Source organism: Lacerta agilis, chromosome 2 (assembly GCF_009819535.1).
Source record: "Lacerta agilis isolate rLacAgi1 chromosome 2, rLacAgi1.pri, whole genome shotgun sequence".
NCBI lineage: Eukaryota > Metazoa > Chordata > Lepidosauria > Squamata > Lacertidae > Lacerta > Lacerta agilis.
The window spans coordinates 81792881-81819898 of NC_046313.1; the positions used below are offsets into that span (position 1 = coordinate 81792881).

General features: G+C 43.7%; 1 protein-coding gene across 1 annotated transcript; it reads left to right on the forward strand.

The window, feature by feature from the left end:
- The first annotated feature begins 866 nt into the window (after positions 1-866).
- Positions 867-25559, forward strand: TPRA1 (transmembrane protein adipocyte associated 1). The gene is made up of 11 exons (XM_033141058.1): positions 867-1071; positions 8069-8271; positions 8493-8625; positions 12411-12497; positions 13968-14040; positions 15225-15304; positions 16346-16456; positions 16673-16733; positions 17912-18014; positions 19944-20024; positions 22193-25559. Exons 2-11 carry the CDS (start codon positions 8081-8083, stop codon positions 22425-22427), a joined length of 1155 nt encoding a protein of 384 aa, XP_032996949.1. The 5' UTR covers positions 867-1071; positions 8069-8080; the 3' UTR covers positions 22428-25559.
- Positions 25560-27018: the final 1459 nt, after the last annotated feature.

Sequence of the window (27018 nt, forward strand, 5' to 3'; positions counted from 1 at the left end):
AGGGTGTCCTGCAATACTTCCTACTACTCAAGCAAGTGAGCCAACGAACACACTATCTGAAAAAGCAAAATAGCAATGACTGCAAAATCCCCACCAGCGGTATGAAGGTACCCAGATATTTTGTAGAATGTATATGCAAGATCACCCCAGCTAAAATCCTATGTACGTTGACCTGAGAGTGTGTCTTAATGAACAAAGTAAGACATAGTTCCAAGTAAACACCCACAGATTAGATTTTTTTATTTGAAACACCCACAGAATTGCTCTGTCAATGCAGATTAGCTCTTACATTGTCAAAGTGGTTTAAAGGTCGGTAAGAGTGAATTGTTTTAGGAGACGAGAGTCCTTTGAAACACGTAGGACCGCATTTTGTGCTATTTACGAACGGACGTTGCCAAATGGATATTAATTCTTTCAAAGGGTTCCCACCCCGCGCTTCCTCGCTGCTTAGCTGTCAAGCAATACGCTCCTTTAAGACCTTTCGCGTCCTGCCCTCTGCCCCCGCCCCTTCGCTTTGCTCATTGGCTCCTTCGGCCCTTTTGTTTCGCTTTTGAGTACAGCTTCTTTACTTAGACGCTTCGCGATTGGCTGAAGACCATGAGGCTTAGGGAACGACGCTCAATTCTCCCTCACGAAGTGACGGTCGAAGAGTTTATTTGCCTTTTCCTCTCCCGCAGGGAACTGTTCGCCTTCTCCCCTTCAGCTGGAAGAGGCTGCTAAATCCGGGCGGGCTGCAAGGCCCACCGCGACGGCTCAGAGCGCGGGGAAGTGGCGGGTTGGGCGTTTTGCGGCTGTAGCTTCGCACGGTGCGCTAGCGACGCCCCCCCCTGCCCGCCCGCCCTTTACACTCAGGCAGCCTCCTCCCCTTTTTTGGACCTGGGACGGGATCTAGGTGGCTTCGGGGATGGCCGGGCCGAAGTCCCGGGAATGAGCCACCGGCCCGAGGGAAAGCGGGAGAGGCCGCCTCCTCTTCCTCCCTCTGCCAGCGGGCGGGTGTAACCAGGAGGCTGCGGGCAGCGAGCGGCTTCTCCTCCGGCTGGAGAGAAGGGGGAAGAGAAGGAGACAGACAAGGTAGGAGGAATCTTCCCCACCACCACCTTCCGAAGAGCATCCCCGGTGGTCCCATATGGGGGAGCGGGGATCACCCGGGCACGGTTATTATTCCCCGTGTAGTGATGGGCAGGCTCCATTGGCGTGAGTCTCCAATTGCTGCCCTCCTGGCACGGAAAAGCGAAGCATCGCGGCTCCTTTTTCTGCTGCCCCGTTTTAAGATGCCGTGTCTTCTCCTCCCCTCGATCTAGTAGCCACGAGTCTCTGGCACTTATGTGTCAGATGTGGGATCCTTAAATGCACCCTCCCCGCCCCCCCCCCTTTCCAGAACTAATGGAATGGGATCGGCATATGTTTGTTTGCCTCTTTAAAACAGTCGCAGGATCGTTCTTCAGCATTCAGCTCTCCTCTTCCTTCTTAGTATCCCCTATCGTTGGTTTTGATCCATATGGTAGTTTCCTTTTCCTAATGGTATCGGGCTGCGCGCGTGCTCTCTTTCCTTAAATAGGGCGACGGCACGGAGGGTTTGTTTCCACCACTCAGCCCAAGGCCCCTTTACTGTCAGTCGTGGGCCTCGGACATAAAGGGGATGACTGCCGCTTCCTGCACCCTCCGAGCTTGTTTGCTTGGTGCCGTTTCCCTATTAGAAAACTCCCATCGCCCTCTGTGACTACCGATTTGTATCCATACTCAACTGTTTTATAACTGGTAACTTCTGGTAGCTTGTGTGTATAGTAAATCCTGATTGGGCTCTTCATGGGTTTTCTGTTAACTGGGGTTTTGGTATAAACACCTAATAATCAAATGTTAACGATATAATCACTGAGCACATTGCCTATGTATTTCAGAAGTGAGCCTTTCGGAAAGTTTGGTGGTGTGTCAGTGCACACAGAGGATGTCTTTAAATAAGGGAGATAAGAGACACCGTTGTTAGCATGATGCGCTATGATGATAAAGACTGTGTGGTTAAAATCTATAAGTAACCCAGCATAATGATGTGCTGTTCAGTCCTCTGACATTGCAAGGACTGTCAGTCACAGATCCATAGTTACCTTTGGTTTTTGAACTGATGTGTTCCTACTTTCAACTCCTGCTGCATATTGGTATCATTGTGAATGATCTGTTGCTGAAATGACACGCTTTCTCTCTCTCGCGTGTGTGCACATACGCATAGCATAATATGCGTGCACATAGCATAATATCCATGCAAAAAAATTAAACGGCTATATAAATACAATTCATAATAATAAGCAATGCATAGTAATAATACACAGTAGCATACAATACGGAGCAACAGTGTCAAATTATGCAGAATGTCATCCCAGCAATAAATTCCACAACTCAACCTCGGTAAAATAAAGAATTTTATTACCTGCTTATCTTGGGTGTAACCGTAGAACATAATACTCCACTTTCTACATTCCAGTGTACTGACAGTTGAATCGTACTCCAAAATTGTTGATGTAACAACATCCTGCTTTACACCTGAGAAGGCTGCATAGTGCACACAGCTATGTCCTACAAATGCTTCGCTACCATTCCCTGTCCCCAAGCATTTGCCATCCGAGATGGCTGTCTCACTCTGACCCCATTTGCACTGTACAATTAAAACAATATCATAAATATCATACCACTTTAAACAGTCAGTGCTTAAGTTCCAAAGAATCCTGGGAACTGTAGTTAAGGGTGCCAAGAGTGGTTAGGAGAACACTTCCCTTCACAGCTATAATTCTCAGACTTCCATAGGAAGAGGAATTGACTGCTAAACTACTCTGATAATTGTAGTTCTGTGAGGAAAATAGGGGTCTCCTAATGACTCTCAAAACTCTTAACTACAGCTCCCAGGATGATTATTATTTTTTTGCGGGGGGTGGGGTGGGGGAGCCATGCCTGCTTAAAGTGGTAGGATACTGGGCTTCCAATGCCAGGTTCAACTCTGACCAGTCCAGACCAAATGTTGTTACTCTGGCTAGTTTAAAGCTCACTTACCAGTGTCCTGTGTGACAGGAAGTTCAGTGATAATGACACCTCTGTTAAAGAGAGAGAGAGAGAGAGAGAGCTCATAACATGACATATGCCATGATTAAAGTTGTTGACTGCGAGTGTTTCATGGTGCTGGTTTCATTGTAATCAAGCTAAAGGTATTCTTAATTATTAAGGCAAATCCTCTAAGCAAGTTATTGCTCAAGAGGGTGCTTGGCACGTGTCTCTTAGAGGAGATAAAGCTGAGGCTTTAAGGCATGACAAGTTGTTTGCCAACACTTAGCATATGTGACAAGCATGAGAGCTTATGCACGGTGCATTTTACTTTGTGGATTTTGCATCTGGAAAATGTGACCTGGTATATTCAGGATGAGATTTTGCAAAAGCTGTGTATAATGTTGGTGCCCGCCTGATTTCACTGACAGACAATAGAATATGCACACTGATCCAGTTCTTGAATTCCTATACTTTGAAATAATTCTAGCAGAGCCAACAGGGTACTTGAGTTCTGACTGAGCAATTGTGCTTACAATCAGTCTTAAAGTGCCTAAATACTACAACACTTCTAAAATGGTATATCAAAACTAGTCTTTAAAGCTACAATCCTAAATGCATGTATTATGGAGTAAAACACCACTGCTCCCAATATGACTTCTGAGTACTGTGTATGTTCCTATTATCAACAGCTGAATTACACCCCTTGAGTTCTAGTTCTGTGCTGTTTACCAAAAAAAAAAAAAGTTAAGACTTTCAGCAGCCTAACAGCTTCTACTGCTACCTTTTCATACATATATTTGCTGTCCCTGTATGTGCTTGGGAAGCAATGCAGTTACAGTAGTTACCTGGGCTAAGAGAAGATGTGAAGTGAGTCCAGTTAAAGGTCACTGTTGTGGTAATGTTAGGGTGGAAGATGAAACTCACTGCTTGTCCATTGCCGCTTCTTTTTACAGCCCATAAAATCTTGACCCAAATTTAAGGTTCTGGTGGCATAAATGAACTGAACAGATGTTTTATTGTAGTGCCGTTGAAAACCCTACTCTCACAAGCTTGTCCTTCGGTAAAATGAGAACGTAAATATGAGAGGGTGTGGCAAGAATGTCTTGGCTAGATAAGTCTTGCTCTCTCTCTGTTTATTTGGAGAGTGCTGATAAGTTAGTGAAAAATGCAGTCTCTTAAAACAAAGATTTGTTGTAGTTCTCAGAATAAGTTTTTCAGTCCAGGAAACTTAACTCTGTTAACTGTGTCATTTAAATTACTCCAACTATGGAAGTATAGAGAACGAAATGTTTCCCAGCATTCCGAGACTCAAATTCTAATAGACTCTGCGAGGATTAGATTAGTTTTTGAATATTTTGTAAACTCTCCAGGACCCAGTTTTTGTCAGATGATGGATATGGAATCTGATTTGTGGGCCAGGGCTTAGCTGTGGAGCATGTGAAGTACAACTGTGAGAACGTTACTGAGCACGTGCAGAGTGCTGCATTTTGAAAAGCGGTTCCAGTGCGTTGTTTGAAATATACAGCATCTATGAACTGAGATGAGGCAAGAGTTTATAGAGCAGATTACATTTATTTCAGCTAGGCTTGAGTTCAGGTTCCTGGAAGCTAGCTGTGGAAGCTCTCATTTGTTTTGATTAAAGTGCATGTGTCTTTTGGAGGGCAAAGGATGTATTGGTTTGTAGAATAGAGGAGATACATTGGAAATACTGCTGAAGGATGCATGTAGAGAACGCAAGCAACTTATTGATCTAGGTATGTGTATGGTATACTGGAATACTTTTCATTAGGATCAACCAAAACATCAAAAAGCTCTAAGCTAGCTTTCAAATTTTATAGAACTTCATTCAAGCCTCAATATTTTATTTTTTTAAAAGAAAGATGGTTGACAAGGAGGAGAAAGAGATTATTGTTGCTGGTAGAAGCATAGCCTGCAATATGTTACACCCTTTAACAGTAAAATCCTATATACAGAATTAGGTCCTATTGAGTTCAACAGGGATTCAGGAAGTATTTTGCAGATTTACCTGTATTACATGGTGCCTAGTGCAAAAGGTCATAGTTTGCAACAGATATACTAGTCTTGGACAGGGAAGCAATTCTCTCCCTGTATCTCTTTATAAAAAAAACAAAAACATACAAGCCAGCATTCTAGTTCAGCCTTCTGCAACCTGGTATCTTCCAGATAACTCCCATTAGTCCAGCCAAGATAGGCAATTGTCAGGGTTGATGGGAGTTCTGGAGGGTCCCAGGATAAGAGGGCTATTCTAATCTGTATTTACTTATGCCAGAAGGTTGTATCCTGCTTTCCAGCAAGCTCCCAGACTGCCTTGTAAGGAGTCAACTTTACAGTAAAAACAAATGTACAAACATTAGAGTCTAGCTCTAATTGAAGTTAACAAGTTCCACATGCATAATCACTGTATTTCATATAGATTTAACTGAAAAACATAGTCAAAACTTACTCCTTTGTTTCTGATTTTCAACACCAGTGTTTCTTTTCACTCTAAAAAACAAGCTTGCATGTGCTGTTTGGTCCTACATGACTGATTGTTATAATGTGCTTGAGGAGTGCCCTTCAGTCTCTGTCCCTACAAGGGCTGCGGTGTGAACTGCAGACACAGGACAAAGTTTATTTGTCTAAAGGAGCCGATTGCAAGAGGAGTAGTTCTCTTGGGTAAGGCTTCTTTGTGTTTGTTCAGCCAGAGATCCTGTATTCTACCACAGCTCTATCTGCTCAAGGCTTGGTTTTTACCTTCACTTACAGCACAGTCGTGGGCACATACAAGTTGCCTTATACTAGGCAGCCCAATATGAACACACACATCTAGATTTAATAAGCAGAGATATGCACGAGACTTGGTGCTTGTGCAATTCTTCTTTGTGCACCTCTTCCTTTATTGGTGGGATGTCAGGAAGTCCAAAAAAATGACCATAGTTTCATGTTTTGTCCAAACCAGGGAACTGGCCCCTAGATTTGGAACAAGCCAGGATCAATCATACACAGACCTGCACACACACATATATAGTGCTTATTTTGGGGGGTATGCAGGGGTACGCATATCCCTAAACATTTTGTGAATCTAAGTTTGGCCTCATTGAGGGGCAGTATTTCAATATGAGTAGGAAAATAAGAGTACCCCAAATATATTTTTAGAAAAAAGCACACTCTCTCTCTCTCTCTCTCTCTCTGTGTGTGTGTACACACACAGACGGAAAACAATAGTCACTACACTTGCCACAAAGCTGTGATATGTATGTCTGAACTAAGGGTGCTGTGTCAGGCCACTGGCCCACCTAGCTCAGAGTTGTTGACACCAGGTTGACTGATGGGAGTTGTAGTTCAAAACATTGACAAACACTGATTGGCAGTGGTTCTCCAGGGTTTCAGGCAGAAATATTTCCCTGCACTAACTGGAGATGTCGGAGACTGAACCTGGGACAATCAGCATGCCAAGCATGTTCTCTGTCCCTGAGCTACAGCCCTTTCTATGTAGAGAAAAAAATAGTCTTACATGTGCCTGCCTATAGGTTTAAGTGTGGCCTACGCATTGTCTAGCAGTATGTTAAATATTTACAGCCTGGAAAGAGCACAATTATGGTCAGTAGATTATGTGAGGTAATGATTGGCCATTGTTTAGGTTATTTGCTACCAAGATTTTGAATGGGAGCCTTTTTCCCTTCATAATTTAAAAGAGGACGGTTATAATTATACGCTTTAAGTAAAATACTATCATTTCTGGGCGAAGGAAATGTATTTTCCCATTAATGACTGAAATATATTTAAATTGGCGTGACATCTGTAAAGGCGTAATCATTATTTTTGATGCTTTATTAAAACGGATAAAACTTGTCTTAAGAAAAGGCTTTGCTCCTAAGGCATGGGTGGAGAACATTTGGTCCTCTGGATGATGCTGAACTACAGTTCTCATCATCCTTGGCTGTTGACCATGCTGAAGCTCACAGCTCCCGAAGCAAATCTAGAGCACCTGTTTCAGAGCTGTCTGGTGGTGACTTCATTTTGGCAGGAGATGGGGAGATAATTAGCTGTTAAGCTTAAAAAAACAAAAAAAAACCTGAAGGCATTTCCGATGCTACTTGGCTGCATTCTAGCACTGTGGGCCTTCAACAAATGCATGCTGTGGTGGCTTTATAGAGCATTCTTGGTAACAAATTTTTAGAGCCTAGAAAGCTGAGTGGCATGATAATATGTCCTAACTTGTAGTATGTCATGTTTTGCAGAAGTGATAATTGGGAGTACGCAGGGAGAAAACCCTGGCCAACACATCTAGAAGCTTCCAATAAAACTCTGATCGTCTGCTATGCATGCAGAAGGTCCCAGGTTCAACCCCTGGCATCTCCAAGTAGAACTAGGAATGTCCCCTGGCAGAAACCCTGGGGAGCCATTTTCTGCCAGTGTAGGAAATTCTGAGCTAGCTGGACCCATAGATGGGTTTTACATAAGCAAGCTTCTCATATGTTTCTACCTCCCTAACTATTTAGTACTGTGTGCTAACAATGGGAAATGAGCAGCGTTGCCTCTGAACCACAAACTGAAGGTTTTTTTGTCATAATAAATGAACAAAAAAAAGCAGAGGAGGCAGCCTTCCTCAGCACCTCAGGTTTCTGAATACACACTTCCAATGGTAGGGCCACATAGAATGCTTTGTAATAGTCTGTCCCAAGAGGTTACGGGTCTGGATGATAATTTTGAGGCTCTTGCCTCCATTTGTGTGTGTAAAGTACTTGGTGTTGCTGCTACTTCCTACTTGAGCAGCTCAGGACAAGGCTAAATCTAAAATAGAGCCAGGCTGCAAACTTGATTTACTACAGGAAAAGGAGCACAATTAGGTAATAAATGGTGCCTTCTCCCCTAGATTCTGGGACCCAAAATGAGGGTTTACTTAAATAATAGAGGATTGGAATAGGCAAGAGGCATTCTAACTGTGACTTTCCCCATGAAGAGTGCCCTTTTGATGTGTGTGTATCCATTCCCTAATGGTGATGCTGCCCTTTTCTCTCACTTTCTTTCCCCCCAGAGCTGTGGCAGGATGTCTTCTATAGTGACACCTCTAGTGAGGTTCTCCACGTATGACAATGCCACCTACCCACCTTCTACCACATTAGTGGCGGCGTTGGATAATGTAACTTCTGCACCCCTGACAACTGCACGGGCTGACGTCAACATTACTGTGCCACACAAGTGCTTGTTGTTGTTGTATGAAGACATTGGGACATCCAGGTGAGATGCTGTTTTGTGTAGGCATGTGTGGCTTTTCTTCTTCTTCTTCTTCTTCTTCTTCTTCTTCTTCTTCTTCTTCTTCTTCTTCTTCTTTTTCTTCTTCTTTTCTTCTTCTTTTCTTCTTCTTCCTCTTCCTCTTTCTCTTCTCCTCCTTCCTCCACTTCCTGCATTTTAAAAACTGTATTTTAAAAACTGTTTTACCCTTTGTGCCTTATTTCTAGGGTCCGTTACTGGGACCTTCTGCTGCTGGTTCCCAATGTGCTTTTCTTTGCGTTTCTGCTCTGGAAGCTGCCCTCTGCCAAGGCCAAAATCCACGCCACCTCCAGTCCCATCTTCACCACCTTTTACATACTGGTGAGTACAGGTCTTTCTGTTTTAGTTTTTTTTAAAAGCAGGTCAGTGGGAAATTGGCCCACGTGGTCTTGCCTCCCTTAAGCTCATGAACCTAGCGGCATGGTCACTGATGACACCCCGGGGAAAATCTGTGCATCGGGGTGCTTCCACAATACAAGCTGCAATTCTGGAACAGGAATAGGCAACCTGTGGCCCTCCAGGTGTTACTGGACACATGTGCTGATGTATCTGGCTGGGTGATCTGAAACCTTCTCCTGTTTACCTGCCTTCTTGCTCTGTCCAGTACCCAGCACCTCCTGCCCTTCTTGCTCATTGTTCAAGAGAGGGCTCGTGGGGTGAGGAAGAATACTGTAATCCATTTCCCCTTTTTGCCTACACCTCTCTCCATTTAAAGGGCATTGTTGTGTTTTAGAATCAGGAATGTGTTCAAATGAATCCTCTCCTTAGGGTGGAGTGAGGGGTAGCTGCTGCTTCTGTCTCTGCTGCCTCTAAAGTCCGTCCTCCCTCCCAACAGCTTAGCCCACCCTGAGCCACTCATTGACAGCAGTCCCAGCCCACCCACCCACCCACCCACCCAATGCAGCAGTTGTCCACAGAAATGTATTTGAAAGAGGATTAGAGACAGAGTTAAAGGAAGGGTTCTATGTCAGGATCTAGCAGTGGTTAGACTTTTATTTTATTTTATTTATTTCATTGTATTTTCATAATTACTTCCTTTGGGGGGGGCGGACTTGAAGCCATTTATGAACAATAGTTGTAAGGAGTTCTGAAAAAGCAGATGTGTGAGGAGGAGAATGTCTCCTTATGCTTTAAGCCTGCTGATTATCAGTATCTCTGTGGAGATTGCCTCCTCCAGCCTAGTGTGCGTGTGCGTTGTGGGTTGTTGTTGGTTTAAAAAAACAAAACAAAAACTCTGCTTGTTTTTAAATACTGTGCTGTCATTTGTACCCACTTCCACTTTCATTGCCGCTTCTCAGTTACTGCATGAGCAAAAGGGCTTCTTCTGAAAGGAGTGAGGAAGGAAGGGAACTGCGTGTTCACAGGAGGCAGAGGGTTGTGGCAGCAGCCCTGGGCGGCACATGGTGGTGCCATGATTTCTGCCAATGGGTGACTCAGCCTGGGCTAACTCTTAGGCTGGGAGCAGGAGATGGGTGCAGAGTGCAGCATGCTGGCAATAGAGGAAGTTGGAGGTTGTGGGGTTTTGTTTTTGTTTTAAAAAATATGTCATGTCCTGCGCAGGCTTCCTTGTGTGTTGCATTGTCAGATGTATGACTGTCTGTTGTGCAGAAGTCATGGGTATGGCCTCAGTGTAGGGAGTTCCCGGCTCTCCAGAAACAAGTTGTTTGTTTTTTCCCCCTTGAGGCCAAGGTGGCTGACCTGAACAAGCTGAGCGAGGTTGGTGGATGAGGTCTTCGGGGACGTTACAGCTGTGAACTTGACAGACTGCAAATGAAGCCTAAACAAAATAAAAAATAAAAAATTCCTTCCAGTAGCACCTTAGAGACCAACTAAGTTTGTTCTTGGTATGAGCTTTCGTGTGCATGTGAAAGCTCATACCAAGAACAAACTTAGTTGGTCTCTAAGGTGCTACTGGAAGGAATTTTTTATTTTTTTATTTTGTTTTGACTATGGCAGACCAACACGGCTACCTACCTGCAAATGAAGCCTGATATGCTCCCAGACCAGCTGCAGGTGTTTGAGTCTGCTGTAAGAGCCCTTTCTCCTGCAGAGAGTCATAGCTCTCAAGAAGCTCTTTGCTTCAGAGCCAAACAGTGACATTGTTTTCTCAGGCATACACTCCTGTCTTCCCATGCCTGGGTTTGGACCTTCTGGTGCCGATGCTCTCAAAAGTATAGTGTGAATGTTGACCGGTCTATAACTACAGGCAACAAGCATTTTCCATGGGAGTTAACGTTCCTGACCCCTGTGTGTGTCGGCAGAGCCAGCATAACCCTGCCCCATTCCACCCCTGCCCCACCCCTTTTTCCGGCTGCTTCTGGGTTGTGGTGATGTTCGTGATCGTGCACATATTGAAAGCGTGTACAATGGTTGTTACTTTTACAAAAACCAGTACCCTTCCCCTGAGGGCTGAAATGTTTGAAGTAGCAGGGGATAAATCTTTCTGCCTGCAGTGTAACAAGCCCTACAACGTTAGGTTGAGCATCTTACATTTGAGGCCTTCCCCTATGCAAATAGCAGTTCTGGGTACATTGCATCCCACAGGGCACACTTGAGGGAATAATGTAATGAATCCATGTTTGTTTTTTGTTCTGTTGTAAGTGGAGGCTCCTGCCATATTGGGGTTGGTGCAAAGTGCAGTGGCAATAACACTGCTTGGCTCCGAAGTACGTTAAATAATATTTACAAAGGCAGGAAAGAAACTGGTTATTTCAGGAGCTTTATCTTGGAGAGGAAGTAGATATATTTTACAGATGCAGCATAGGAGGGTGGTAACAGGATGTACAGAGAACTGTCCCAGAGGGCTGCTAGAATACAGGACATCCACTGACAAATACAGTACTACAGATGCTCCTTCACATTTCTCGGCAGGCTAAGAGGATATCTGCAAGGTGGTGCTAAAACCTGGTTCAGTCTTGCTGAAATCATTGTGTGGTGGTGTTGAGTGTGGCATCTGAAGTCCTGTTTACTCTCGCCTTCTGGTCCCAGTCTCCTTACAGCATCTGTCAGTGGGATTAACATACGTTAGCTGTATAAAGCCCAGCATGTAGCAGATTAGAATATATGTGACCTCTGGAAAAGGGAGACAATGAATATTTGTGTTTCTAATATTAGTCGTAAGGAGGCTTCTGAATATGACACACTTCAAACAATAGAAAAATCAATATTTCCTGAAGGGGCTGAAGTGTTGTTGTTAAATGAAGTTTAGCGTTTCAAAATGCCAAGTTTTGTGGCCAGTAGTGATAGGGTTGTAGCGTTGTACATTGCATGTAGCACTGAGCTGAACAAATGCTGGCAAAAATTAGTGTAGCTCCTTGCAGGTCATTTATTTTAAACAAAATATGCTAAAGCTAGGGAATACAACTCTGCTTCATTTGAGGTAGGATAACCAGTTAGTGTATTGACATGTTTTGCATCTTTTCCTGCTAGAACTGGAAACTGTGTACAGTATCCCTAATGTGCCTGTGCCAAGGATTTTGAAAGACGTTATATTTCAGAATCTTCTGAGCTGATTTCCTGCCTTAAGCATTTTTAACTGTGTTCCCCACCCCCTACTCCCGCTGCCGCTGCTTCAGCAAGTAAATTGTGGAGTCTTTCCCAGATCTGAGGCTCCTTAATTGATATCCTGTGGTGTTGGCTGCCTGTTTATTTAAAATTCTACTTTCACCAGGCAGGCACCAATAGAATATGAAGTGATTATGATACTAAAATCAGAGAATGGAGGAGATAATAAGGATCAATGTTTCAAGCCTTGAAAACCTTTAGTCCAGATATTTCCAGACTTCCAACTCACGTCACCCCTGATCACTGGCTGTGCAGTAACATCTGGAGAGCCTCAGGTTCCCCATTTCTGCTGTAGGTCTTGCATGGCAAATTCTCTAGCATTTCTTTGCTGAGGTGACCTGGCTGAAGTAACTTGTTCCTTCTCAGCCTTAAAAAGAGGGGAAACTATTTCCCCCTCTTTTTCTTCAATTCCTCTGTAACTCATCCTGTTACAAAAAAAAAAAATGTTACAGGGGGACCTTGTTGATTGGTTTCCCATCCCTGAAGCCCATCAGGCATTTTCTCTTCTGCCTTAATGTGTAACAATTGCCATTGTCTTCTAGGTGTTTGTGGTAGCTGTGGTTGGGATTGCTCGAGCGGTTGTCTCCATGACAGTCAGCGCTTCCACTGCCGCTACGGTTACTGACAAGGTGAGTGTGGGTTTGATACCAGAGGCAAGGGTGGCTTTGACACTTTCTTCACCTTTTCTGGGGCAGGAATGCAAAAAGATTTGAGCTCCATTTAGTCATCAGTTACAATAATGGGTGGAATTCATTGTACCGCTAACTGGGGTACGCGTGCAAGGAGCAAGGCCTGCTTGTGCAACCCCCTGCACTCCTCCCCATATTTTGGTGTTTTGTGGTGGACCAGCAAGGGTTTCTGATGCCCCAGTTGTTCAACAATAGCAACAAGGAAAAGGCTTCTTCTATCTCTCCCCTCCTCGGCCCCCAAAATTAGGCTGCTCAAACAAAGAAATCTTGAGGGGAAAACCCGAAGTGGAGTTTTGGGTGAAAGGACTGTGAGCTTAGTTCAGTCCCTGAGAACAAAATCTTGGACTGAGCATGTGCTCAGAGACATCCTGTTCCTTCATTCTAAATGTACCTTGGCTGCTCCTCCCCCACCCTCACCTGAACCACTATTTTGCACCTGGCTGTCTGGTAGATTGGAGGGTGTGGTTCTCTTTTAACTCTTTGAATGGTATTGACTTTTGGCCCTGCCATCCTTCCATGCTTGGCTCAATGCTAAATCCCTTTCTGGTCTCTAATCCTACTCCAACAAATGTTTTTATTGTCTAACTGTTTTTCAGTTTTGCATTTCTTTCTTTTTTGCAAGCCATATTTGGTTGCATTTACATCGAGACAGCCAGTCTCAGGATTTGTATAAAACAATGTGGCTCTTCATTTAGGAAAATCAAGAACAGCAGAGTCAATCGCAACAAGAATGATGGCCCTTAACTAGATGTATTGATGCCAAGATGAGCATTTGCTGTTGAGAAGTAACTTGAGGCCTATCTCCCAGGGTGCTTTCTTATGCCAGGGGATTGTTCCTACAAGTGCTGTGCACCTGGTTGCAAGGAGACATTACCTGTGCCACTTAAGTACACCTTATGCATCTGGGTTAGATTTGGTGTCCAAAAGAGCACTAAGCATTTGGACCAATCAGAACACTTGAGATAGGCTGTGCCAAGGGTCAGTGTTGACAAACTGGGGACAGACAGTAGTTGTAATCTACAGCCCTTGAAGCCAGCATGGTTTTGGAGTGAGGTCAGTTGGGCTCTGGATTGGAACAACAGAGGGAACAGGATGATTGGAATGGAGTGAAAGGATGAAACCCCCTGCGATGAAGTAACAAGATAGTTGAGATTTTGTGCACAATGCCGAACGTATAAACAGTTGTGTAAGACTCGTAGCCTGAGATGCAACTAATTCTGAAAATTCAAGTGAGCACCGTGCATTAGCTAGTGAGGGAGATGTTAGGATGGTATTTTTTTATTTTCATGGATGGAAGGAACTTCTGATGGAAGGAACGATGGGACGAAAACCTCTGGGCAAGCTTCTCTTTTAGGACTGATTCAGTTTCCTCCTTGATCTTGATTTTGTGGCATGTACTGTCTTTTCTAGATCCTGTGGGAAATCACAAGATTCTTCCTTCTGGCTATTGAGCTGAGCATGGTGATTCTGGGCCTTGCATTTGGTAAGGATTCCTCCTTAGTGTTGCTTGGTGCACTTGACCTTTTCCCTTGACGAGACCATTGGAGCGTGGTGAACGTGCCCTGCTTTCGGTAGGAAAAAGCAAATCTTATCAAGCACAAATGGGACTTCAGCCGGATACATGTAATGCTCGTGCTGGAGGCGAAAGCTTGCATTTATTGTAGGCCACTTATTTACACCCTCCATCTGCTTTCACTGTGTACACAATAGGGTACTTTTGTCTGAGTGAAGAAAGGACGCTTGATGCATTAAAAAAAAATAATAACAAGGGCATTTCCAACCCAGTTTCCAGTGTTAAAGGTGCAGTTGTTACCCATTTGTTGCATAGGATTCAGTTGCATTTCCTCAAGGCAGCCTTTCTGTGATGAAGGTATCTCATTTCCCCAGCACCCATGAAGCAGGTGTTTGTAAGCATCTATTCAATAATAGCTCTCACCAGTGGATACAACTCCTCTGTATTTTTATTTTTTATTTTAATTATTTTTATTAAAGATTTTCACTCCTCTGTATTTTTGTGTGCATATGTCCCATTTCGTGACTTTTAAAACAAACAAATCTATTAAATAATTCAATGAAATTTCCTCCACTGTATTTTATTCTACTAAAATCCTACCCTTCCTTCATGATCCTCCCTGGAGAAACTGAGAATCTTCTGCATGCAAAGCAGCCACTGTTTCTCAGACTGGGACTATTTCTTTCTTTAAGCTTCCCAGCCCACCTTCCTATGGTGCAGCATATTTTAAGTGGCTCCTAGTTCTCAGGGCACAAGTTTTACTCTCAACTGCAACCTCAGTCGAGAGGTTTTGCCTTTCTCTTAAAAGAAATCTGGCTTTGTTGGTCTGTCGCAACTTGGACAGAAATGGCATTAGACAGGACCTCGAACATAGGCGAGACCCCTAGATGAGGTCTTGAGTCCTTGCATCAGATTCTCGCCCAGGATGTCGGGTCTGACGTCAAAAACCTCAGGTTTACAGCAGAATCTTAGATGTACATGGCCTGTTGCATGATTGGTCTTTTATGCTGGTTAACTCCTAACGGCATTCCCCAGCATGCATAGGCTGTTCAGGAGCAGGCAAGTATATTTCTAGCCTTTAGTCACCTGACAGAAGACCAGCCATTTTCTATTGTCAAAGAAATGACCCCTGGTATGCTTCCCACCCCATTCAGGTCGTTTGGAGAGCAAATCCAGTGTTAAGCGGGTATTGGCTATCACCACGGTGCTGTCATTGGCCTACTCTGTCACCCAGGTAAGTGTTGGTGAAACAGGACAGTTGCACAGAGTCAGGCAAATTCAATTCAACTGTTTCCTCTTGAACTGAAAGCAGCTGCTCCTCAAGAGGTTCTGAGTTACTTTTAACAGCTCATTGTAGTGACTCACTCTGAACAGTGCAGCATTTGTTAAGTTTAAGCATGTTCTCCTTTTCTATAGTGGTAGCATTATGCCTTGTTTTGGTTTGGGAAGCCCCAGTATTAAACAGGAACATCATTGTCCACTCTTCAGGCATCTTCTTAAAAAAACAGATGCAGTGAACTGATAGGTACTGCATGTGAGTTTTGTTATGTTATGTATTTATTTACATGTTTGTTTGTTTGGTTGGTTGGTTGGTTTTAATCCTGCTCTTCAGGCAAAAAAAGGCTCCTAGAGCAGCTTGTGGAGAAAGTCCCTTCCCTCAGACTTACAATCTGAAAAGGCACAACACAAAAGGAAAATGGGTTGGGAGGGATGAGGAAATAAGCAAACTCAAGTACAGGTTCTTAGTTGCAAGTTCTTCTAATGGTCAGCTGAGGTAGAACAGTTCAAGGAGAGGAGGCACCCAAAGTTGCTGATCTCTCAGCTATGCCTTTGGACGTAATGGGCTGCTGTGTAGTGCATTGGGATGTGGGAGGTACCATGTAGATCAAGAGGGTAGTTGACAGAAGTTTTAGGTCAGGCATTAAGCATGTGGGAGAGGGAGAGGGATAGGGATAGCACCAGTCGGTTGGCAGGAAGCCACGAGAGGAGGAAAGGTGCCATTTTTTTGTAACCTGCCTCCACTCTCAGGCTCAGAGCTAAATCCTAAGAGCATCTGGCACATCTTTCCTCCTGCAGTTAGAGCAATTTGTTATCCTCTGCAAAATCACAATTTCTGGACTGGATAGGAGATCTTGTTGTGTGACGATGGAAAGGGCTGGCTTCCAAGTGAGGCCGAGTGCCTTTTCCTCAGCTTCTCATGCAGGAAACAGAGGCACCATTGTAAGCAGTTCATGTCCTGATGACCCCCTTGCACTGTTCCCCACCAATCTTTCAGGGAACTCTGGAGATCAGTTATCCTGATGCCAGGCTCTCTGCAGAAGACTTCAATATCTATGGTCATGGAGGAAGGCATTTTTGGCTTGCAAGCTCCTGTTTCTTCTTTCTGGTAAGTGTGATAAATATCCATTTTGCTTGATCTGAATAACATGAGTTTAAAACACAGGCGGTTCTTCCTTGATGTTTTTCCATTCTCTTTATTTCACTGTGCTTCCTGACATCTTCTAAACACAGAAATGAAAGCCAGGGTCGCTCCTGTTTTCCACCACCCGCCTTCAGCAACCTCTTGGCCCTGCAACTCACCTGCTGCTTTCTTCCTTAACAGGTTTATTCAATGGTGGTGATGCTTCCAAAAACTCCCTTGAAAGATCGTATTTCCCTGCCTTGTAAGTGACTTGCCTCTCCCTTTCAAACCAGTGTGATTTTTCTCTTGCAGTCAGTAAAAGCCAAGCCACTTGGAAGATTCAGGACAGACAAAAGAAACAAAATAGAAAATTCTTTCCAGTAGCACCTTAGAGACCAACTGAGTTTGTTCTTGGTATGAGCTTTCGTGTGCATGAACACTTCTTCAGATACCATGCACATGAAAGCTCATACCAAGAACAAACTCAGTTGGTCTCTAAGGTGCTACTGGAAAGAATTTTCTATTTTGTTTCGACTATGGCAGACCAACACGGCTACCCACCTGTAACTAGACAAAAGAAAGTCCTTCTTCGCATAGCTAAGCTGTGGAATTCATTCCCACAAAGAGGTAGCAATTGATGGTCAACAATTGACCATCAAGGTGCCCCTGAGAAGCCTGTAAGCAACTCCTCTCTCCCGATTCAGAGGCATGCTGCCTCCAAGAGTGGATCTGCAACGTAGCCATCCTGACTGGTAGCCATGGATAGCCATATCTTCCATGAATTTGTCCATTCCCCCCTTTTAAAGTCATCTAGGTTGGTGACCCTCTCTACATATAGTGGGAGTGAATTCAACAGCTTATGACTAGGGTGGGGAAACTCATATGTGGGGGCCAAATGCGGCCCTCCAGGCTTCTCTCTCTAGCCCACAGGATTCTTCTCTGGCCACACCCACCCTCCAACCACACCTTTCACCAGCCCTGCTTTGCACCTCCTTGTTTTTGCCTGGCTGGAATGTGCCCTTGAATTCTGATAATGCCTGTATAGAGGACAGAGGGGCGTGTGACGGTGTGTCTAGAAACTGGCCTATGGGAGATTTACATTAGCTGCTCTGCCTGCTTTTGCCTCTAGTTCCGCCTGCGCCTGGAAAGTTGTGCGGAAGGAAATTTGGCCCTCAGCCTGAAAAAGGTTCCCCACCCCTGTAATAGGCACCTGTTAGGAAGAGGGGAGAGTGGAGGGTTTGCTTAAGTTACATAATGGCTAGGTGGAATGGCCATCGCTGGAGACCGTTCTGGAATAAGTAGTTCTCGAGCATCTTTCTTCTCCCTGTAATACTGTTTTTTCCCCCGGGTCTCCAAAGTGGCTTTTCCACCAAACGGTTTGTAGTGTAGGAAGTACCAGTGATTACATTTGACCCCAGTGTCTTTGCCTCTCTTTTTCAGCAAGGAAGAGTTTCTATATCTATGCTGGGATTCTTGCTGTGCTGAACCTGGTGCAGGGTATTGGTAGTGGTCTGCTCTGTGCAGGTATCATAGAAGGATTATGGTACGTATCCCTGTGTCTAGATAGCTCTGCTCAACATTTTCCTGGTGCTATCCCCGAGTCCTTTGAGAAGGAAGCTCAAAGAGCTTCAAACACATTTGAACCAAAGCAGACTTGCTCCGCAGCACCCATCGTGCTGTGTTTCCCTCCACTGTACCAAATCTGCCTCCAGATGCCTTTCTGGATATTCCTCCTGAGACTGGTGATCTCATTACTCCTTGAGAAATACCCACTCAATGCCTATCTCCTGACATTTCCTCTCTCCAATGGGGATGGCAGCAGGGAAGGGAGTGCATCCTGCTTAGTGAATTGGGGGTGGTTGTTCTGGTCCAACTCTTAGGCCTTATTTCCTGCATCTCTTTCCCTGCTTTTGATCCTTTTCTTTTTAAAGGAGTCAATAGGACACAGTTGCTCAGAGTAGCCTTCTGCTTGCCTCTACTCCAGGGAGGAACAGCTTCAGGGGTGGGGTAGGGAACTGCTTTTCTTGGTGGGAGTCACCACTGGTGGTGAGTACATTCTAACTTTCCCTGTTCCCTTGTGAGAATGATAATTATGGGTCCTTGTACAGAAGAAGGAAGTTCTATCAACCTTGGTGCCTTCCTACCAAGGGACACAGCTGCATGGACAGCCTGAGGAAGCCCCATCAATCATAAAAGCAAGCCCTGCCATGGGACAGTAAAACAGCTGGAAGAGAAGAGCTGTGCAGAGATCAAGGAAGGAAGTGCAAATGGGCGGAGTGTCCTGTTTGCCAGCCTTTGGACCCCCTGGGATGTTCACCAGACCAAACCTGCTGCAGCTGGGAACCAGGTGTGTGAAGAGCAGCCGAATGGGGATACAGCTGTGGGCAGCGTGAGGAAGCTCAATCCATTGGTCCCAAGGCTGGGCAGAAAAAAGCAGGTTTTCAGGGGAAAGTACTTCCAAGGGGGTCCAAAGGATGGAAAGAAAAAAAGGCTCATAAAAGGGCAGAAAGAAAAAGCACTCAGACACGATGCCTTAATGGACAGACCTGTGCTGAGAAATGCAGTGCAAAAGGAAGTCTGGATGAACCCCTGGAGTGAGAGACTAGGGTGTTGTCAGCAGGTTCCAGGAACCCTCTTTGTTGTGAATTTTTTGTGGTTGGTCTGTGAGTTTGTTTGGGCCCTGGGTGAGAACCAGAGAGAATGGGGGGAGTCCTGGGTAAGAGCCAGGTGACTGAGAGGTGTGGAAGGGGATTTGTGTCAGAAGGAGAGGGAACTGATATCTATATATGTTTATTAGTAAGTCTGCATTAATGATTTTATTGTGCATTTTTGTAACATTGGTTTTAATTTTCTGTACACTGCTTAGAGATATTATTCATCGTATTTGTGTGAATCTAATGCACCATTGAATCTAACGTGCACCTCAATTTTCAAAACGAAACCAACAAAGTATTTGCTGGCGCCATCAAATCTAATGCACTTCAAATCTAATTTTCGCAATGTAATTTGGCCAAGAAAGGTCCGCGTTACATTCGAGTAAATATAGGTACAGCTGTACCTTGGTTGTCGAACGCCTTGGCACTCATCCATTTTGGCTTCCGAATGCCGCAAACCTTGAAGTGAGTGTTTTGGTTTGCAAATGTTTTTTGGAAGCCAAACTTCCAACGTGGCTTCCATGGCTTCCAATTGAGTGCAGGAAGCTCCTGCAGCCAATCGGAAGCTGTTCCTTGGTTGTTGAACATTTTCAGAAGTCGAACAGACTTCTGGAACGGATTCCATTTGACAACCAAGTTACGACTGTATATATTAAGCAGTGTAGAAAATGTCTTAATAATTATATAATTATATTTATTATATAATACATATAATTATTATTATATAATAATGATGATAATAATCTGTAGTCCAAAAACATCTGGATGGCCAGGAACAGATTCCAAATGACTTGTGTCTCTCTCTTCTGTCTTGACAGCTGTGTTGATGCCACCACCTTCCTCTATTTCAGCTTCTTTGCTCCGCTCATTTATGTGGCGTTCCTGAAAAGTTTCTTTGGGTGAGCATCCAAGGTTGTAGCCTGCAGCACAGTCCCAGGGCATTTTACAACAACAACAACAATAAGAAGAAAAAGTTTTAAGATGGACAAAAGCAACAATTCTATAACAGCAGATTGAGACTATTTAAGTTTAAAAGTGTGAGGAAACAAAAGGGCCTGGGGTTGAAAGAACCTCAATATAAGTGCTAGGCGGGCCTCCCTATGGAGAGCATTTCAGAGCTTTAAATCATGTAGGTACAGCTAGCAAAGGTCACTTTGAAGCACAATACTTGCCTCCCACTGGGATATTAATGCAATTATTTTACAGCAAAACAAACTTCAGCCTTTAAATAAACAGTAAGTAACCACAACGAAAATGCCCAGGGTGACCTTCAGGATTAATAACATAATTAAAATAGAAGTAAAACGGCAGTAAAAGTATAAAATGGTATAAAGTGCAACGAGGCAGTAGGCTGGTTCTCCTCACATCTAGGCCAGAAAGACTCAGAACTGGGTGGTCTCAGGTGAGGCCTACAAAGACTCTCTCATCCTAACTCTTCCACACATTTTCTCTGTGTGCTTTGTTATGATTTTTTTTAAAAAATAAATTCAGTGGCTCTTGTTTTTCCATCTGTGAAATGAAGATGGTATTTGACTTCATCACAGGGATTCGGGAAGATTAGACTCCTAATATCTGCGCAAAGCCTCATTAAATTCTGAGCTACTGTTAGAGTTTTTTTCTGGATTAGTGACAAAATGATTAATGTGAAATGCTGTGGAGGCCAAACTTGTATTAGGTAGATAGGTCCTCCCCCCCCCCTTTTTTAATGCTCTTGAGTTTTAAGAAGGGGCTTAAATAGGTTGCCCAGCAGTTGAGCAAAGCGTGTAAACCAGCCTTCCTGAACTTATTGCCTTCCAGATGTTATTGGACTACAGCCCCCATCTTCCCTGACCATAGGCCATGCTGATGGGGTTGTAGTTCAAAACATCTGAAGGGCACCAGGTTGGGGAACGCTGGCCTAAATTTGCAGCTCAGGAGTTGCATTCCTTTTGAGTAACCACTTCCCTTTTTACTGTTCTGACTAATTTTTTTCAGTTTTGAGTGCCACCGTGTGGCCATGCAGTGGAAATACCCATTCTAATTGAGGAACAGTTGCTGCAATTAATTCAGATGGATTTCAACCGTAACTTGTGAGGAACTAGCCACCTCACATTTTATATTTGATACAAAAGCAGCAAAGCTGTAACAAGCAGTAAACAAATAGTCTCCCAAATACCAACATCAAATTGTGCATGTTCAAAAATGACTTGTTTTATTTCTAACTTCCTTCATCACTGATTCCAAATGGAACTGACCGTGTGTGGGGGTGGGTGGGTGGGTAGATATATACGCAGTGCTTTTTTCGGGGAGGGAGGACGCAGGGGTATGCATACCCCTAAACATTTTTTGAATCTTTGTACTGTTGTCCATTTACTATATTTATTTTCCCCGATTTGAACTATAAAATGGTGATTTTCTTGAGTCAAAATGAGAGTACCCCTAAACAATTTTTTATAGAAAAAAAGCACTGTATATATGAGAGAGAGAATGAATGAGAGACACACACAAATAAGCCCCCATACCTACCTTTCATACCTCCTAAAAGCATTTAGGTGTCATGACTAATTTTTGAACACAGTGGCTCTTGCTGTTCTTACTTGCCCTGCTTTTCTTCTTTTGAGTCCCATCATTGTGGATGAAGTAGAGCAAAAGGTTGGGTCTTAATCCACAGAGTTTTCAATCCAAGGTCAGGCAGTGTAGGATAGGGTAAGAGAACAAAGGGAAGAGGTAATGGCCAATCATAGACAAACCTGACAGTATATCTTGGGCTGCGTTTACTTATGGATTCCTCCAGATGATAACGGCCTGAACTAAAAGAACAGCATTGCTGACTGCTTTTTTATTTTGGGAACCATCTGCCATGTTCTGAATTGAACCTTCTTTACTGGGAAATGGGATGGAGGGAGTTGTGCTTGGAGCAAAGCATCTGCTGTGCATACAGGAGGTTTCAGGTGCTTGACATGGAATGCCGGTCAGGGCAGACAGTACTGAGCTACACGGACCAGTGTTCTGACTCGGTATCAGGCAGCTTCCTGTGTTTCAAGAAAGTAACTCTTTTGAAAACAATTTCCCCTTTAATAATTTCCAGGTCCGAGCCAAAGATCCTCTTCTCCTACAAATGCCAGGTGGATGAGCCCGAGGATGTTGATGTGCACCTCCCGCATGCCTATGGTGTGGCCAAGAAAGAAGGCCTGGATTCCAGCTTTTACTCCAGCACTCAGATCGACACTGCAGCGTACTTGGATGACGTTGCTTCCATGCCTTACCACGTGGGCAGCATCAACAGCATTGACAGTGACCGCTGGAAAGCCATCAACTCCTAAAGGCGATCCTTTGGAAGGATGGGTCTCTCTTTCAGCCTTGCAGCTCCATCACCAGTTCCCCTTTTGGGACGCTTCAGTGTGTCGCCTTCTCTTTCCTTCAAGTCCCTCACCCTCTTTTTTTAAAAATTAAATCTTGAACGGAGCATAAAAATCAGTCTTCCCAGGACAATGGCTCTTACCTTCGTAGGAGAACAAACCAGATCAGCTTCTAAATGCTGAATCTTTGTTTCCTTGAGCGTTCCATGTGCACATGGTTGGACATGACCGCAACATTTTCTTGATGATAAGCCACACACGCAGCTAGGAAGTCTTGGCTGCTCTTGTATAGCGTTATATATAGATAGCTATATAATACATTATTTGCATTCTATTTTTATTTTTATTTTTTGGCTTCCAAGAACTAGAGGAAGGTGGGGCTGCTCCCCACACATTCAATGGCTGCAGTTTGGTGGGAATTGTAGGGTGAGAGAACTCCACAGGCTTCCTGACAGAAAGAACACTTACGAATGAACTGCTGGATGTTTCCAGAATTCTTCACAGGGAATCTGGGATCGTGTGTGTGTGTGTGTGTTTGCTTGTGTGTTTGCTTGTGTGTGTGCATTGTAGTATATATATATGCTGACTTTCCAAGAAGAGGGCAGAAAAGCAGCCAGCTGGGAAATGTCTTGGTGGAACTTGTTGCTGTGCAACTAAACTACTGTGACTGGCTGAGAAGGAGCTGTGAGTTGCATACACTGTATACGGTCTGAGTTTTTAGAACGAAAACTTAGCCAAGCAAAGAGCTTATAGAACGAGGATCTGCTTATGTGATAGTAGCAGAACTTAGAGTAAATGGGTCCTGAGGAGGAGTAGAGGCGGGGTGTTGAGAATTGTGGTTCAAATGGGCAGTTCCAAAAAAGTGGTCCATGGGATAGGGCAAGGCAGAAGATGAATGGGAAATGATTCTGGTAGTCTGTGTGAGAGAAATTATGAGTGATGCTTGGGATGGCACCAAAGTGGAATACAGGGTACAATGTCTAGTGTGAAGGAGGGCTGTTGGGCTCTGTGCCTTGGATTCAAGCTCTGTCCAGTATACCTTTAAGACCAGGTGATACTTCCTTGAACTTACCATGAGGTTCATTAATCTCTTCTGCACTGAAGAGAACATCACGCCAAAGACATAGCTGGCTGTTTCCCTTACAGTGGTGGTAGTAGCTGATCTTCAGGGTCTTCCAAGGTCAGCAGTGAAGGAGGTTTATCCCAGGCATAGGCAAACTCGGCCCTCCAGATGTTTTGGGACTACAACTCCCATCATCCCTGATCACTGGTCCTGTTAGCTAGGGATGATGGGAGTTGTAGTCCCAAAACATATGGAGGGCCGAGTTTGCCTGTGCCTGGTTTATCCTTTAGGAATAGTGAGGGTGTTCTTTGCAGGAGGCAGACCCATTCTAATGCAGGAAGTTGGCTTCACCTTGTAAGACAGAATGGGAGAATTGGAAAATGTTAAAAAACTGCTTTTGAAGCACGTGCATTTTGTGTGCATAGCTTACATTGGAATCAGTGTTTTCTCATTTTCATGTTTTTATTATTAAATGCAAAAATGGGAACACTTACCCTTGTGTGAAATGCTGGAACATTTGCCTGGTTGATCAGGAGGCAAATGTAGTTACAGTCAATAAAATCCCAAATTCTAAGGCTGAGAAAGCAAGAACACCTGAAAAATGCACGGATGTTTCTTTACTTTCATTTGCTGCTACCATTTTGGGATTGATTTTAGCACCCAATGTGCAAGGTGCAGATGACCAAGGCATATAAGCACACAACCTTGGAGGAAAGTTGCTTTGGAATTAATAGGACATGCTTTCAAGTAAACCTCTCTAGAATGGAGGTGCAAGCAGGAAAAACTACTCAGCTTTCTTCTCCTTGTTGATAAAACATCCCTTCCTCCTCATGGCTTGAAACTTGCGCTGTTTGTGATTTTCCTGCTGCCAAGCCACATCAGGATTTAAAAGGCAACAAGATCCTTGACTTCACTTTTAAGACTTTTAAAACTACTTTTTAAGGAAATACATGTTTAATTATATCTCTGTTTTGGATGAGTTGTGAATGCAAATCAAGAATTGTTGTGGTAGAGGCCCGCACTTTGCCTTTAGTTTTTGTCTACCGCCCAGGTTAGCCTTTTCTGAGTGTTGCTTGAATTTGATGACACAGTCATTCATTTAGACTTGCTGCTGTTAGCTGCATAGACATCTCACCATGGAGGTAACAAATATACTGTGTAGTTTAGGCTTCCGTAATGCTTATGGCGCTAGTCATACCGCAACATACGATGCCCCAAATTCGACAAAGAGGCAGTCGTGGGAGCTGTGATGTGACCTTAATGTTATCCAGTCTTGAAATAACATGCGTGGCTGGTGCCGTAGCTTCTTGGCCTTCTGTGAAAGGCGAGAAAGGCAATCCCAATTGGCTGCAGGGCAAATGCTGGCGAAGATGTCATATAAGACAGTGATGTCATACAATTAATGCTGCCCTCCCCCCCCAAAAAAAAATATGTACTCAGCTGGAATTATAGGTGCTCTCTGCATGATGGTTAAATACTGCTAACCAGCCAAAGTAGGGACCCTTGGAAACGAACATGTTTTGTAATTTTCATGGATCCCCTAGAAGTTTCGTATAAAAAGTGTGCTGTACACCTAGTCGATCGAATTAAAAAAAAACCACCTGAACATGGGCTCCTTTGGTGATGTGAATCAGGATGAGGCTGTATTTGAGTTACTGTGTTTACTGTATTAACAATCTATATCAAATGCTGGCCAATCAGTGAGCTGTGATCAGATCTTCCATGACAGAATGGTCCCTGCCCCCTTTTCACTGACATTTTAAGCACTTCCTCTGTACATCCCACATTGTACTTTGCTGCTGAGGAGTATCTGCACTAAGTGAAGGAACTGCCTCCTCACAAGCCTTGTGATCTCTGTGTGTATATATATAAAAATGCCTCCCTGTCGAGCACACAGTATTGTCCATGAGCAGACAAATGTTTGTGTGTCCCTGGGTGTGTACACACGGCATGTACCATGTGATGTTGGAACAGAGATTAAAAATAGAGTAATGTATATTTTTGTCTGTAAAATAAATGAACTTTGACATAAATTAAGGTATCCTTTCTCTCATGATAGAGGCTGTGTATATGTGTTCTTACATTTTTGCACTATTTGTTTTTTTCCAGAGTTAAAGAAGAACCCGATCAATAACGAAATGAAAATTATGGTACCTCATTTATTTGTAGTTCCAAGATGTATCTTGGCTTTTTTTTTTTTTTGGTAGCCTTCAGGTTTGCTCTTTGTTGCCATCCTATGACTATTGGAATAAAACAGTGTTGCCACTGCCATTTACTGAGATAGAACCCATTGATTTGGCTATAACCATACCTCCATAAATCACATGAATTACAACTGCTGAGTGTGAAATTCAGTGGCAGGTCAGAGCAAATGCCAGTCTTCGGTGATTTTTATCACGAATGGTATCCAAGCTCTCAGCAGGTTGATGTGATGACATTACATCCTCCAGAAACAATGCATTAATCGGGGCTTGGTGTAAATTGGGGGTCCACAGTCCCACTTGTCACACTCATAGCTAGTATTCTGCCCCTCCATCCCCTGGCAAGCTGCAAGTGTCCTAGAGATAAGGTTAGGACTTGTTCTCATGCTGTGCTTCTGAAGCACATGGAGCACCATAGAACCCACAGCACAATCCCAGGAATTATCTCTGCCCTGTACCATGTTTGGAGCTGGAAAAAAGGATTGTGCTTTTTGGAGGTGCCCATGGAGTGTGGGTTGCCTGAGTGCTTCTCAGGCAATTAGGGGGAAATTGAACTGGGAGGTGATCTGAACTACTTGGTAGATTATTTGGGGGAGTAAATCAAAGTGCATTTATTGAGATATGATTCAGGGGTAATGAATGCAGATACCTGAAGAGGGGCACTGAACTGATTTGAAACAAGATCTATTGGAAAATTAGCTGGGCACTGCTGAATTGAAAAGGAACTGATTGGGGGAAGGATACAAATTAAAGAATTTATCAAAGGTGGTTTAGATGGGAAATTAGTTGGCTTGCCGCTTCGGACATTCATATTCTAAATTCGTAGCTATACATCTAAATAAACTCATTTAAATTTGTGGTGATATGCCCATGCCCCAGATTTTTTAAGCTCCTCCTGGCAGCACCACTCAGGTGTTCCATTATAAATGATCCAACAGAATAGTATTTTATTATGGGAGAAATTTATATTTAAAAAATGTACGATTGACCAAAAGTACTGAGATTTTTTTCCATTTCATGTAGGGATAATTACTAGGCAGCAACAATCAATATCTGCTTTTGGAAAGTTCTGGGCTCAAAGTCCCAAATCTAAAGTTTTGCTTAGGCCTGTATGAGGGTTTGAACTAAACCAGGGTTTCCCAAGCTTGGGTCTCCAGCTATTTTTGGACTACAACTCCTACTATCCATCACGGATGATGGGAATTGTAGTCCAAAAACAGCTGGAGACCCAAGCTTGGGAAACCCTGAGCTAAACCAAAGGGATATCTTGATTTCACCCATACTCTTTGAA